The following is a 15,065-nucleotide window of genomic DNA, read 5'->3' as shown; positions in this document are numbered from 1 at the left end:
GAGGCACACCTCATATTTTTATGTTTTCTTGTTATTTCCCTCTATTCTGTATCTTCCTCTGTTTTGTTGCTATTCAAGCTTTTAAATGACTTGATGACGATATTATTTTTTTAAAAAATCCTAGATAAAGTGCATTTATCAAAGGCATGCCCATATGAACATACTATGATTAAAGAATTATATTTAGAGTTAGTATGGTCAATGTTCCAATAGTGACACATTATTATCTCTGCAACTTCAATTAAGTCACTTATCTCTTCTGATCCTCATTTTTCTTTTCTGTAAAATGAATATAATAATAGGTGGCATAGGAGAGTCAAAGGATAATGAGAGTACTACTCAACATCTGAAATAAAAAGATGAAGCTAAATTTATTGCTTATTATATTAAGGAAGAGTAATGCCATTTAAGTATAGTCTCTCTGAATCTAGGTAGACCAGATTGCTCATCTTATACAATTTTTTTAGGAAGTGTAAGACTTGGGGATTGGTAGACTTTCAAAAGCAACAGAAGGATGATATAATCTTTAGAAGCATGATTACTCAGGTAAGACTAATTGGTTGCTGGTTGCTAACTCCTAATTGGTTGGCGCTCAGAAGTATATCTACTGGAGTAAGTCTGATAAATGAGGAGCTGGAACTGATTGGTCAGTATGGAAAAGTATCCTCAGTAAGGAAAGTTTTTGCTTATTGAATAAACAGCCTTAAAACTGGTTTGTATTGCTACTTGTATCATAAGGCAATCCATCTTTTTCTAGAAGTGTAGGAACTTTTATTTTTCAGGAATATCTGAACAAACCAAATCAAAGATGATATACACAGGAACACGTGCATTGTATGGTTCAGTTTAACACTGAATACGTTATGACTATTATCATTAATTTTATAATTCCTTTTCAATAAAAAAAAGATAGGAAATTAACACAGCTTTCCCTATTATGCCTCTATATTGTGAAATTATCTCAGGAAATTTCTATTACAATGAATTTTCTCAAAACTCCAAAATTTCATCTGTGTTATTCTCTACCAATATAAAACATAAAGTATTAAGATTCTTGTACTTTCTGTCTACAGTGAGTGCTCAATATTACTAATTTATTTACTCAACAAACACTTAAGTGCCAATAACGTGACCATGTACCTCGCAGTATACATAGTATACTATATATATAATCTCCTCAGCACATAAGAAAATATACACACACATACAGGGTGGAAAGAAGAGAAAAAGAGAATGTAGTCCAAAAGGAAAATATATTTTAATTAACAATAGTTACACAAGTACACGTGACACTTGAACAACATGGATTTGAACTGTGTTGGTCCAATTATATGCAAATTTTCCAGTAATATAAACATATTTCTCTTCCTTATGATTTTCTTAATAACATTTTCTTTTGTCTAGATTCTTTTTTGTAGGAATACAGCATATAATACATATAATATATGAAACACATGCTAATCAAATATTTATGTTATTGATAAGGCTTCCAGTCAATAGTAGGCTAATAGTAATTAAGTTTGGGGGGTGAGTCAAAAGTTATATGTAAATTTTTGACTGTGTGGGGGGTCAGCACCCCTAACACCTGCCTTGTTCAAGGGTTAACTGTAATTCATTCTTTAATATTGTGATGAGTGATAAAATGGAATGTATGGTACTGTGAGTTTTGGGGAACAAGGTCATTGAGAAATTCCATTTCAACTCAGACATAAAGTATGATCATGAGTTAACTAAAGAAAGAGTGGATAGTTGGGAGAGAAGCAATTATTCCAGTAAGGGGAATGGTGTGTGAAAAGATCTCATTCAAATCCCTACAACTGTGAGTATACGTTAAGAAGGGAAAAAAATAGAGAAATAAATGCTGAGATAAAAGGAAGAGCCTTGGAATTTCCCCTAAGAGTAATGCTATTACACTAAAATTTATAGTACAAGAATTGTCAATGAAAGTTAGACTCTTTGAACATGAACAGCTTGTTAAGTGATTAACAGATAGTCAAGAAGAGAGGATTTGTGGCCAGTAAGGAAGTTATTTTTATAGTCATACTAAGAATAGGCACATACTTTTCCTGATGGTTTGTCATCAAGGTAGTGAGGTGCATAGCATTCAACATCTGTTTTGAAGGCAAATTTTATAGGATTTTAGTCATTATTGGATTTGGTAATATTTGCTATTCAAAGGCCATACTTCTGAGCAGAAATGTGAAAGAGCCTGACTTACCTAGAAATTTTATAGCTGCAAACAAGATATGATAGTAATTTCCATTAAGAGGTTTCTCTTAATGAGGTTAATCAAGCTGATCTATTGAAAAATTTTTGGGGCTGCTGGGTGGCTCAGTTGGTTAAGTGTCCAACTTCGGCTCAGGTCATGATCTCACAGTTTGTGAGCTGTGCTGACAGCTCGGAACCTTGAGCCTGCTTCGGATTCTGTATCACCTTTGCTCTCTACCCCTCCCCCACTTGTGCTCTGTCTCTCTATCAAAAATAAACATAAAAATTTTTTTTTAGTGCTTTTCCTCTCATCTTTTAACTGTAAATTAGCATAATAGTTTTAACCATATACTTAAAAATGCCTTTTAGAGCAATCTAGTTCTGATGTTGAGAAATCAGTAACTTCACCTGAATTATTGTAATCTCTTTCTTTCTCTCCCTCCTGAGAAAAGTTTTGCCCTTGCATCAAAATAGAAACTCACGAATCAGAAATAAGCCTTCAGCCAGTCTTTGCCTCATCCCAAACTTGGGTTGTCAATTTAAATAAAAGTGGTAGGAATCAAATAGTTTGGGTCAACAAACCCTACCATAAAGACAAGCTAAAGTCATTTTCTTAAATTTCAGTTAATGATCAGAATATAATTGTATACCAATTCGTAGAATGAGAATTTAATCAGAAAAGCACTGAATTATCATTTACACTCTCAATGACTACACCTAGAACTTTAATTTAAACTATTGAAGATTTGACTTAAATGACCCCAAATATAAACATACATACATACATATCTAATATGGCACATCTCTAGGGTATCTACATACATCTCTACCTTTCACCAACTCTTTCAATAATGAATGTGAAATTAACATTTGTGAAGCCTACACTTATCAGTCTGTTTGAACATCAAAAAAAAAAAAAAATCTGTCGTAGTATCAGCATCCATTCCTGGAAATTGTACTGCTAATGGAGTCAGTTTTATTCAGCATTTTCATCCCAAGCTTTTATCCTGGAAATCATTCTATTTTCTTCAAATTCTTTCATCACAACATATTCCTGCCCATAGTTTGTTCAAGTAACCATTCCTACAAATGAGGGACATGTCTCTCCAGCTGCAATACAATTCATATTGCCATCAATAATACCAAATGATTCCATCATTCCTAATTGTGTGTTAATACATATGGTCCATTTCTTCAAGCGTTTCCTTGAAGGCAACTTAAGCCTTGGGAAGCCTGCGTTGTAGTTTCTAGCATCAGATTTTCGCTTTATTTTCTTTGTGCACATAATTTGTTTGGCATTGTGGGTAAAAATGCTTCACTAAAACATAAAATAAATAAAAAATAAAAAGAGAAGCCAGAAAGGAATAAACAACACATGTTGCAGAATGTCATCAAATCAGAACAGCACAGTAGAATATGACTGTTGATTGGTTTGTTTGCAGTGTGGTTTTCTGGTGCTCTTTGATTCACAACTGCATAGTACAATCCACAGCTGTAGCTTTCCTACAAGGAGACCTTTCTATGGCCTTCTGAGAATCAAAAATAAACACACAACACCCTTAGCAGTTTATTGTTTTTCAGTATACCAGTATTACTTTGTTTTTGAAGCAAAGCATTTTAAAAACAAGCTAAGTGATAATGAGCCAAAATAGGGGGAAAACAATATTAAATAGAATATATTGTAAATGCACTGAACAATAGAGTGATTATTCAAGAAATGAGAATACACGGCACCTGGGTGGCTCAGTCTGCTAAGGATCTGACATCAGCTCAGGTCATGGTCTCATGGTTTGTGAGTTTGAGCCCTCACTGGGCTCTCATATCCTCTTTCCCCCTCTCCCTCTGTCCCTCCCCACTCATGCTCTTCTCTCTCTCAAAAATAAACATTTTTTTAAAAAATGAGAATACAATAAATAAATTTCAGTACATTTTGTCATTCATTATGTCCCACTAATGAACAGAAAAATATAATTTTCTGAATTCAGATAAAACTGGGTGATGGGAAATATCTAATTTTAAAGCCACACTTATGAAATTGTTTTTTTTTTCTAAATTATTATTGGCCTAGATAGAAGGACATGTCTCAGATGTTAAACTTCTTGAGATATATATCTCACAAAATCTTGAACAGTATGTTTCAAATATTTCATGTAAAATATTTCAACTATGTTATAAAAACTAAGAATTTCATGACAATATAAATATATACAATGACAAAATCTAAGACGGACATTTCTGATCTGCCTATTTCATTCAAGTGCAGACTGTTTTCCCCAGTTTAATGTATGACTCAGAGACATGATTAGATGATAAATGGATAGGTAAATAGTTAGAAAGTATTTGTAAGAGAACAAATCATAAAAGGGAAACCAAATGATAATGCAATGGTGACAGTATTAAAATGATCTTCATCTATTTTTTGTGTTGAAATTAGTATCTATTTATTAATGTATATCCATTATAACTAAGGGGTTATAGGAGAAGCACACAATTCAGATGGATTACTATTTACTCCTTCCGTCTATCTTTCTAAGCTATTTATTATCAATATATATTATAAGTAGTTTTTCCTTGTGTACCTGATAGCCACATGACTTTGTTTATGAAGTTTCTCTTTTTCTTCAGCCAATTATTAACACTAATGGTAGATGAGGCATAAAGAAAGTTAAGAATACCTATAAATATAAAACTCTACCATAACCAGTTCCCTAATTTGTGCTGGTCATATTCCTTACCAGCACTTTCTAAATTAACATAGAGTAAAATGTTGAAAGTCTATATGTGTATTCCATGCAAATTACAAATTTACTTATATGTTGAAGGAAATCTGGATTTTTTTAAACCAAGAAAATGAGAAGGAAGTATTTTTTTCTCTATAAATGAATTCTAATGGAATTAAAAAGAGGAACCCCCCCCCCCGCCATGTTTTTGTTGCAAATTCTTAGGTTATCACATCAGGTCCTTGTAAAAAGAAATTTACCTGACTTTACCACATAGCTTGTTACAAGACAGACAGCAGAAAAAAAAATTGATAGGGGAGTATATTCTGGATGAAGTCAAGTGTACATATTGAAAAAAAAACTTAACCTATACTGTTGAAATGCACTATGCTGCTACAATGTGTGAGACTGGTTATTATTTATCATTTGTTGTAGTCACACAAAAGACATAAAGAAGACAAGCCCTTGCCCTGGAGGCCTACAATCTTAGGAAGGTAAGCTTAGCAAGCAAAGTAGTTGGAAAAAGAATTGTTGTATATGGAACTTTTATTCTCATTCTCCTTTTATCTTAATCCTCTGTTAAAACGGCAATTTGAAATGTAGCCCTGTTTTAGAGGAATGATCAGTTAGAGAACTTGATGCTATAGGTATTGGAAGTTTGTGTTTAATACAAAGGTACCCTTGGGCTACAAAAAAGCATTGGTGAGCCATTCTTTAAGAAGGCAAGAGTTTATAGTATAAATTATTTTCTGTAACTTTGAATGACTCTGAAATACACAATTGATCACTATGGCTGTAACACTTCAGTTTCAACGGAGACATTTGTTCTGTATATGAAAATTGAATACAACTGCATAGATTGTACCTAGAGAAAAGAATACTGAAAATTGCTAGTGAGAGCAGCAGCCAATAAGGAAAGAAAAACAGAAAGAAAAAAAAATCATGGAGAAAGTGACCCTTGGCAAAGAGAAACTGGGACAGAAATGACCATACTGAGTTTGTGGAAAACGATCAAACTGACCTGGTTTTGATGTAAGGATAATTTTGGGGGGAAGTGGGAAACAAAGCTGGAATGTCAAACAGAGCAATAGCATGGAGTATATTAGAACAGGACCATGATTATCAGCAACTCCTCTGGCCCCTCTTATTCTCAGGAGAATGGATAGCTAACACATTTAAGGTAGCGACTCTTAGGGTCAATCTCATATTAAAATAAATAGATTTTGAATATCAGATTTCTTAGTTTAGTATCTTCAGAGATTCAGGTGAATTTGATTTGAGTTAGATGAATCATATTTTGGTCTAATTTTAATTGACAGGGTAAGAAAACATTCTGTGGCTAAAATGGAGTAATAGAGGTTGTGCTAAAATAAAGGTATCAAATTGATTTAATCCACCCAGAAAAACACAGAAGCATATATGTATACACTAAAGTACTTACATATATGGGATGTTTTACTAAAAGGACTAACGTATCTGTAAATTGTGTAATAAAAATAGTTTTATATGATTTTCTCTAAATATAATAATTGGTATCACCAGATATAAACTGAATTGACTCAATATGTATCTATCAATATGTATCTATACCTATAGTTGAAATGGATTACTACATGAACAGCCTATTCCTGTAATTAATCTGCGTACTATATTATTAAGACTTTTCTGCAACAGGAACTCCTAATTGCAAAGTATATTCTGGATAAAGTCAAGTCATTTACTGCTTTTGTGCATTTTCTTAATTATTTAATGTGGAGGTTGTACTAGATAATATTCAGTAAGACACATTCCAGTATCAATATATTCACGTACACAAATCTACCTGATTGTGTATCACCTTGCATTATTTCCCAATTGTTTTATATTTGTGAATCTGGTCTCCTTGCTTGACTTTTAGGTTTTTAGTATTCATGAACTATATCTTCTGGTCACTCTTCTTTTCCCAGAATATGGATTTACATGAGTTCTACACTTCACTCCACCATAGTTAATTATAGATATCAATATTCTATAATTGTTGTAGTCACACAAAAGACATAAAGTATCATCAGCTGGTTCCCTCCTATGTATCTGACACTGTATCTGGTCCTGGAATTCTAGTAGTGAAAAAAATTGACAAAGTTCCTACTCTCATGGAATATATTTTCTAGTAGGAAATATTCTAACAGGAAATATTCCTATTCTCGTAGGAAAAAAAAAAACAAGAAAGAAGTATGTGTACACCTTTTTACTTAAGCCTGATGTGGAGTTAATTTACAATTGTGCAAACTATGACATATGGTTTATAGGAAACAATACAAGCTTCTGTTAATAATTCATGGTGTTAGTACAGAATGAATATGGAAGCCCTCTCTGAGATTATGACAACTAAAAAGGAAGGCCAGGGGTGCCTGGGTGGCTCAGTCGGTTAAGCGGCTGACTTTGGCTCAGGTCATGATCTCGCGGTCCGTGAGTTCGAGCCCCGCGTTGGGCTCTGTGCTGACAGCTCAGAGCCTGGAGCCTGTTTCAGATTCTGTGTCTCCCTCTCTCTGACCCTCCCCCATTCATGCTTTGTCTCTCTCTGTCTCAAAAATAAATAAAAATGTTAAAAAAAATTTAAAAAAAAAAATAAATAAAAAAATAAAAAGGAAGGCCAATCATAAAGAGAAATGGAGAATGAGCATTAGTATTTTAAAGAAACTGAGGAACTATAGTTGGGGAGACTTGGATATGATGAGCTTAGAAAAAGTATGATGAAAGTGACTTAGTGTCCTTCATAGCTTTCACTTCTGTATTTTTTTGTCCAAAAATATCTTAATTTTACATTTGCAAATTCACCCCTCCCCATTCTCATCCATAAAGTTTGGAGGGGTTTACTCCACCTTGACCTCTAAGGATAGGCCATGACTATCTTAAACTCACCATTATATTCTATTATCCTGTTCACAGTGATTGTTTCAGGAAGTGTATGACCTGGTTCTGGCCAATAAAAGAAATAATTACTCAATATCATGAGACAAAAAGAAAGAAACTTCCTTGTCCTTACACAAAGAGAACATTCCTTCTACACCTAATTTGTTGAGAGTTTTTATCATGGAAGGATGTTGAATTTTGTCAAAATAGTTTTCTGTATCAATTGAGACGATCATATGATTTTATCTTTCATTCCGTTGATGCAGTTTATCAACTTATTTATTTGCATTCCTACAACTCTGGAAAATCTCACTAGATTGTTCTGTAGATCCTTATATGTGCTGTTGACTTCGGTTTGCTCATATTTTGTTGAGGTTTTTTGCATCTATGTCCACCAAGGATATTGGACTATAGTTTTCGTGTAGTGTGCTTATGAAGATCTGGTATAGGGTAATTCTGGCCTTGTGAAATGAGTCTGGGTCTGTTTCCTGTGGCACATACATGCATGACTCCTCCCAGGTCCCTTTGTGGGTGGTGCTAGTGACAAAACCAAAGCCAAACAGGGATGAGTCTTCTGGGTCTACAGCCAGAACTACCATCAGTGAATCTGCCACCTGGGTCTGCCTTCTCAAAATGGCTCACCTCAGTCTTGGGTTTCATTGGGGTTTCACAACCTCCTACCTAGATCCCAACACTCCTACGAAAGCACTTTTGTCCATGGATAGCAGCCAAATTATTATTGCTGTGGAGGGAACCAGCAGGGAATCTCCTATTATGTCATCTTGCTGACTTACATTTAATGGCTGACAATTACTAACATTTTTCATTGAATCCACTGAATGTACAGTTCCTATTTAGGATCAGGTTATCATAATAATATTCCAATGTACCTATATTGATGGATTTCATTTTATATATAATTCTAACATTTAAAAGCATTATTTAATTCAAATACAAAACAATTTCATCAAATTACCAGTAGAAAAAAATGGCTTACCCTATTGAAACTCTATTGATAGCTATTGAAAGCTATCTACTTGAAATTGATAGGGCACATAATATTCAATGTTGAAAAGCTAAACATATTCATAATTATAAACAAGGGTAGTAATTATCACTATTATAGTTTAAGACTGAGCTACCTGGCAACAATTCAAAATTATATGCATAAGAAAACCAGTATATATAAGAAAAAATGAATATCAAAAGCTATACAAAGAAGAAACTAACATGGGTGTCTGGGTGGCTCAGTTGGTTGAGCATCTGACTTGATTTGGGCTGAGGTCATCATCCCAGGGTCATGGGATCCAGCTCTGCATTGAGCTCCACGCTGAGTGTGGAGCCTGCTTAAGATTCTCTCTCTCTCTCTCTCTCTCTGTCCCTTTTTTCCACTCATTCTCTCTCTCTCTCTCTCTCTCTAAAATAAAAAAATAAAAAAGAAACTAACATAAATTGACTCAACTATTGGATAATCCTTCTCATAAATACAACTGTAAAAATAAAAAACAACATATGATCCAATGAATACAAACAGGGCTTTGAAAGAACATGTCACATCCAAGGTTGATCCTATCAATATGTGAAGGTTAACTGGACCACTTTGATATAATTGGACAACTTATTCTTCATTTGCCACTTCAGAAACTGTTCTACCTTTCCATTCCCTGTCCTAGGGCTAGAAAGGCAGACTTCTATTGATTGCTTGACTCTGTCTCCTTGCACCATGGCTTCTGTTCATCTGCTATTGGAATAAACTGACAGGAGAACCAAATATATTTATTTCCCTGATTCTTTCCTTTAGGGCTGCAAATTTAGCAGGCTCCATTCCTCTTTCAATGGCCACAACTTGTAGCAAAGGATCTATTTCTCAGACCTGAGTTTTTGCCAGGTTTCAATAACAACATTCCTTTTGCCTTCCCTCTATGGGTGGTAATGGGGTTCCTTTGCTTCCAGTTCCTGGGGGTGTCACAGATCTGGGTTTGCTCCTTTTTTTTTTTTTTAATTTTTTTAACATTTATTTTTGAGACAGAGAGAGACAGAGCATGAACAGGGGAGGGTCAGAGAGAGGGAGACACAGAATCTGAAACACGCTCCAGGCTCAGAGCCATCAGCACACAGCCCGATGCGGGGCTTGAACTCACAGACCAGGAGATCATGACCTGAGCTGAAGTCCGCCGCTTAACCGACTGAGCCACCCAGGCACCCCTGGGTTTGCTCCTTTAATCTAAACCATAAATCTATGTATTGGATAGTTCTTTATTTTCAATGCTCTTGTAAAGTTATTAATTATTAATATATGCATATATGCTATTTCTTCTTGAGGTATTTTTTAATTTATATTTTTCACAAATTAAGTCATTTTGTATCTACTTAAGATTTTTTTAAGTTTATTTATTTATTTTGAGAGATTGAGAAAATGTGTACACGTGAGTGGGGAAGGGGCAAAGAGAGATGGAGAAAGAGAATCTCAAGCAGGCTCAGCACTGTCAGCATGGAGCCAGATGGCTCAGGGCTTGAATTTACAAACCCAGGACCTGAGCAGAAATCAAAAGTCCAATCAGACACCCAACTGACTGAGCCACCCAGGTGCCCCTCTAAGTTAAGATTTTTTTTTTTTAATTTTTTTTTTCAACGTTTATTTATTTTTGCGACAGAGAGAGGCAGAGCATGAACGGGGGAGGGGCAGAGAGAGGGAGACACAGAATCAGAAACAGGCTCCAGGCTCTGAGCCATCAGCCCAGAGCCCGACGCGGGGCTCGAACTCACGGACCGCGAGATCGTGACCTGGCTGAAGTTGGACGCTTAACCGACTGCGCCACCCAGGCGCCCCAAAGTTAAGATTTTTAATGTGAAATTTTTATAATTGTTTTATATTAAAACATCTTGGTCTTAAGGTTATCTACTTTTTTTCTAAATTAATTTTCCCCTCTTCTTTATTAATTAGTTAATTCAAATTTCAATGTAGCCATTTCATTTATATATATTTTCTGATAAAATATTTTGGTTTTGTTGATGAATTATATTCTGAGATTTTCCTTTATGTTAATATATGTTCATATATTGATTTATACGTTTCTTCAATATTAAGGCTTATTTTGTTTTTTTTTCTAACTTCTTAAGTTGATGTCTTTGATAAATTATTTCAATTTTTTCATATTATTCAATAATCAGTTGGAAGCTGTAAATTTCCACACAAGCTTTGTAATATGATTCGCTTTGTTTCTAAACATTTCAAAGTATGTTTTGATTTCATTTTGTATTAAATACATATTTGGCTTTTGCCTGTTTCTTGCATTAAATACCTGAATTGGAAGGTTTTTTGTTTTGTTGTTTGGTCATCCACTTAAAGTTATCTCCCTCTATGATTGTGCATTTTTCATATTTGTCCTTATTTCACTAATTTGGAGCTCATGAAAGCTATATTACTTAGTGAATTAATACTCTTATGTGACACAGATCCTGATAGGTGTTCTACTTTAGTATCTATTGATATTTTTGTTTTGAATTATTTTTATTAGATAACTTTCCTTCATATGTTATTGTATTTTTATTTGCATCCTTTCTATTCAGTTTTATTCAGTCACTGCTTTCTTAAACAGTATACACCTGAAGTGTATACAATTACAAAACTTTATTTCAGGGGCATCTGGGTGGCTCAGTTAAACGTCCAACTCTTGATTTCAGCTTGCATCATGATCCCAGGGTCGTGGAATCACATAGAAACAGATCATTTTTTATATTTATACAATTAGCTATATGGGTATTATAATGCCATGCAAGTTAGCTTAATTGGGAACCATTCCAGCATTTGAATTTTGACTAATTCTATGTGATCCCTGAAGAGGTAATTTATTTCTGGCAAAAAACAGAGCAACATCTAAAATCACTTACAAGACAGCCTACAATTTTTGGTTCTATAATTTGATAACTTCCAGCTACCATCTAGAATAGTTTGAATATTTCCAAAGACTTCTGATTAGAAAATATCATGGTGAAATAGTGAATCTTTATGGTCAAAAATCCTGTTGTCATTCTAACATTTGATTTTGTTGTATTAGTGCTGAAATGTAAGCATGGAATAAAATAAGAAGTCTTAGAAAAAAAAGTATTTAAAACTTTAGGCATATAGTCATTAAGAGTAGGTTTGTACATTGCGCATATTATCTATGTGCTATTTACCATGCTTTTTTATGATTTGACTTTTTAATTTTTACTTACATATGTTTGTTCAACTTTTAATTTACTATTATGTACTGCATATGAATTTTCTTCTTTTTTGAAATTGTTTTTATTGTACTTCAAATTTTTTGATGTATTGATTTTTTATGTTAACAGTAAAATGGCCTAAATAAACCTTAGTGGTTATTCCAAAATAATACTACTAAATAAAAAATTATTTGGAGGCACCTGGATGGCTCAGGTTAAGCATCTGACTTCAGTTCAGGTGATGATATCACCGTTTGTGAATTCGAGTCCCACCTTGGGCTCTGTGCTGACAGCTCAGAGCCTGGAGCCTGCTTCAGATTCTGTGTCTCCCTCTCTCTCTGCCCCTCCTCTGCTCTCACTGTCTCTCTCTCTCAAAAATAAATAAACATTAAAATTTTTTTTAATTATTTAAAAAATCTCCAACGAAGAAAATTGAGAAATTAGTTTGTAACAGTAAAATTTTAAATAACAACTCAATTTGACATACTAACATAAACTTATGGTGTGTGCTATCCTCTTTAAATGACCCATGATGTTATTCAGTCATCATTCATTCACTATGACCTTTGAGTATTTTTCCTAATAGTTAATGATGAATTTGTATTGACCTAAACACAAGGTCATATCCAAGCTCTCTTACTATGCATAGCTCTCATTTTAGGATTAACTGAAGTTATATAATCTATGGCCATGGCTTTATTTGTCATGGCATTGAAGCACAGGTAGCTATTATACTTTTGTTCAAATTTATTTTCTGCATGACTCATTCTAGTCAATGAAAGGATTGTAGAATGTCTTAACAGGAACAGAAAAATTTTTGAAAATCAATACTTTAGATGGCTAGAAATGCCAACATAAAAGCAGAAGTTATAGAGGAAATACTTCAGTATTAGAGAAACAAGTTCCCTAATTCAAAACCATATAGAAGTAGAAATTTCTATTACAAACACAGAAATGTATCAAGAGCAGAAGATATCTATAGAAACTAATAACAGAAGAAGAAATGGCAATTATAGATAAATTGAAAGAAGTAAGACTTTTTTCTCAGCTTTCCCTCTCTTCAGAATTTGCCAATCTGGAGAACTGCTGGTCTAAGTGAATGGTACAGATAAAAATAAGAACATGCTGTGCTAGATAGAGGGGATAATGACTTATATAATTTTCTAGGGGACTTCAGTCAAGGTATAAGAGTATGCAGCTTTGGTAGGAATTTCATTTATTTGTCATTTCTCCCAAACCATGACCTTCCACACCTCCAGAAAGGTTTAGAACACTGTGCAGAAGGCCCTTTGTGGACGGGAACCTACAGGGAATAACAGCTTTGCTTCTTTAAAAAAAAAAAAAAAAAAAAAAAAAAAAAAAAGATTTGGCTTGATTTTAGACGGGAAAAAGATCCTTAGTAGATTTTAATAAAAGTGTCCATAAAAAGCCTTTCCTCCTAGCTAATGATAACCACGATTTTTCTAATTTAGAAAGGAATCTCAGTGAATAAAATAAATCAACTTTATACCTTTGCCATTCTGTGAGTTTCTTTTGGCCTCAATCATAGACTGAAGTCAATTATAAAATGTTTAGTTACATAGTACGGTGGACTATTTCATGATTAAAAGACTGGTTTGAGGGTACCTATGTGGTTCAGATGGTTAAGCATCCAGCTCTTAGTTTTGGCTCAGGTCATGGTCTCGTGGTTTGTGAGTTTGAGCCCCATGTGACACTCTGCACTGACCTTGCAGAGCCTGCTTGGGATTCTCATTCTCTCTCTTTCTCTCTCTCTCTCTCTCTCTCTCTCTCTCTCTCTGCCCCTCCCTTGCTCACGGTCTCTCTGTCTCTCTCAAAATATATAAATAAACTTAAAAAACTGATTTGGACCTTTCTCTTATTCATGTATTAATTTATGTAATGTCTAAACTAGTATATTTTTTTATGTACCCAAGAAGCTTTTACTCTAACATCACCTTCCTAATCTCATCAAAACTTCTACATTTTATGAATCTTACTGACTTCCTGTCAGTTAGCTTGGAAATAAAGAGTTTTGACAGTCACTATCTAAATTGTTAGGCAATGAAAAAGTCAACATTATCTATGCGATATTATCTATGGGACTATCAGAAAATTATTTTAAATGAACCCATCCTTACATTCAATTAATTCCTGTTGAACAAACTAATGGATTAAAAATGTAGCCTTGCTGTTTGCAAAATATTTTATGTAGGATGTAATAAGAAAGAATTTCTATGAAGAGGTGTCAGGAGAAAGAACATTTCAGTCAATGCGGCAGAAAATGAAAATATCTGTATAGTGCAGCCTTAATATGATGATAAAGTGAGCTATTTTATGTTGCTTAATAATACGGTTTTTTAATACATTCGTGCTTCTTCACAATAGAGGGCCACCTATGCCCGCAATTCCCCCGCCCAGCCGGAGCCCGGGGAAAGGAAAAGAACAGAAGCACAGAGGTCCAGGGAGCCTCTACCCAAGAAGGCAAGACAAGTAAGGGTGTGCAGGTGGGGATGTGAGCCGCCCAAGCCTTGCTCTTACCGTGACGATTCCGCAGCCGTCCTTAGCCCAGATGGTCTCCAGGAAATGCCCAGACTGCAGGTAGTCGTCCCCAGGGATGAAGGGCTGCAGGGGAAGCAGCCCGAGCTTGCAGCTGTTCCTGGAGAGCTGCCTCATGTTGAGCTCGGGAACTGAGGCCCGCCGCGCACCTTGTGAAGCAGCGCAGCGCCGAACTGGAATTCCCGTGGCGTGGGCCTCGGCACCCAGTTCGCATGCCAGCGGCGCAGCCCTTTAGCAGCCACGGTGCTCAGAGAGCTCACGGATGGTCACGGCGGGAGGCGACCCCTGCTTGCACAAGGGCCAGGCCCAAAGGCAACCTGCGTGGGTACACTCGGGGAAGGAGAAAGAGCTGGTTCCAGCCTCACAGGGACCTTTTACATCCACTTTGGTGGGAGAGTGTCGTTTGGGAAGGGGCCGACGGTGGGTGGGTGTCGAGGCCCAATAAAACAGTACTCTGCCCAGAAAGTTATGGTGGACTCCGTG

General features: G+C 35.2%; 1 protein-coding gene across 1 annotated transcript in view; it reads right to left on the bottom strand.

Moving 5' to 3' along the window:
* Positions 1 to 14,716, bottom strand: part of LOC121029179 (cerebral cavernous malformations 2 protein-like) — a 92,071-nt gene extending 77,355 nt beyond the window's left edge. The window contains exon 1 of the mRNA XM_040473099.1: positions 14,565 to 14,716. Coding sequence (XP_040329033.1) covers positions 14,565 to 14,699 — 135 coding nt within the window. The 5' untranslated portion in view covers positions 14,700 to 14,716. The remainder of the gene's footprint in view (positions 1 to 14,564) is intronic.
* Positions 14,717 to 15,065: the final 349 nt, after the last annotated feature.

This window comes from Herpailurus yagouaroundi, unplaced genomic scaffold (assembly GCF_014898765.1).
Source record: "Herpailurus yagouaroundi ecotype Mexico unplaced genomic scaffold, PumYag 139, whole genome shotgun sequence".
Taxonomy (NCBI): domain Eukaryota; kingdom Metazoa; phylum Chordata; class Mammalia; order Carnivora; family Felidae; genus Herpailurus; species Herpailurus yagouaroundi.
This window is presented reverse-complemented; position numbering and strand designations above follow the sequence as displayed.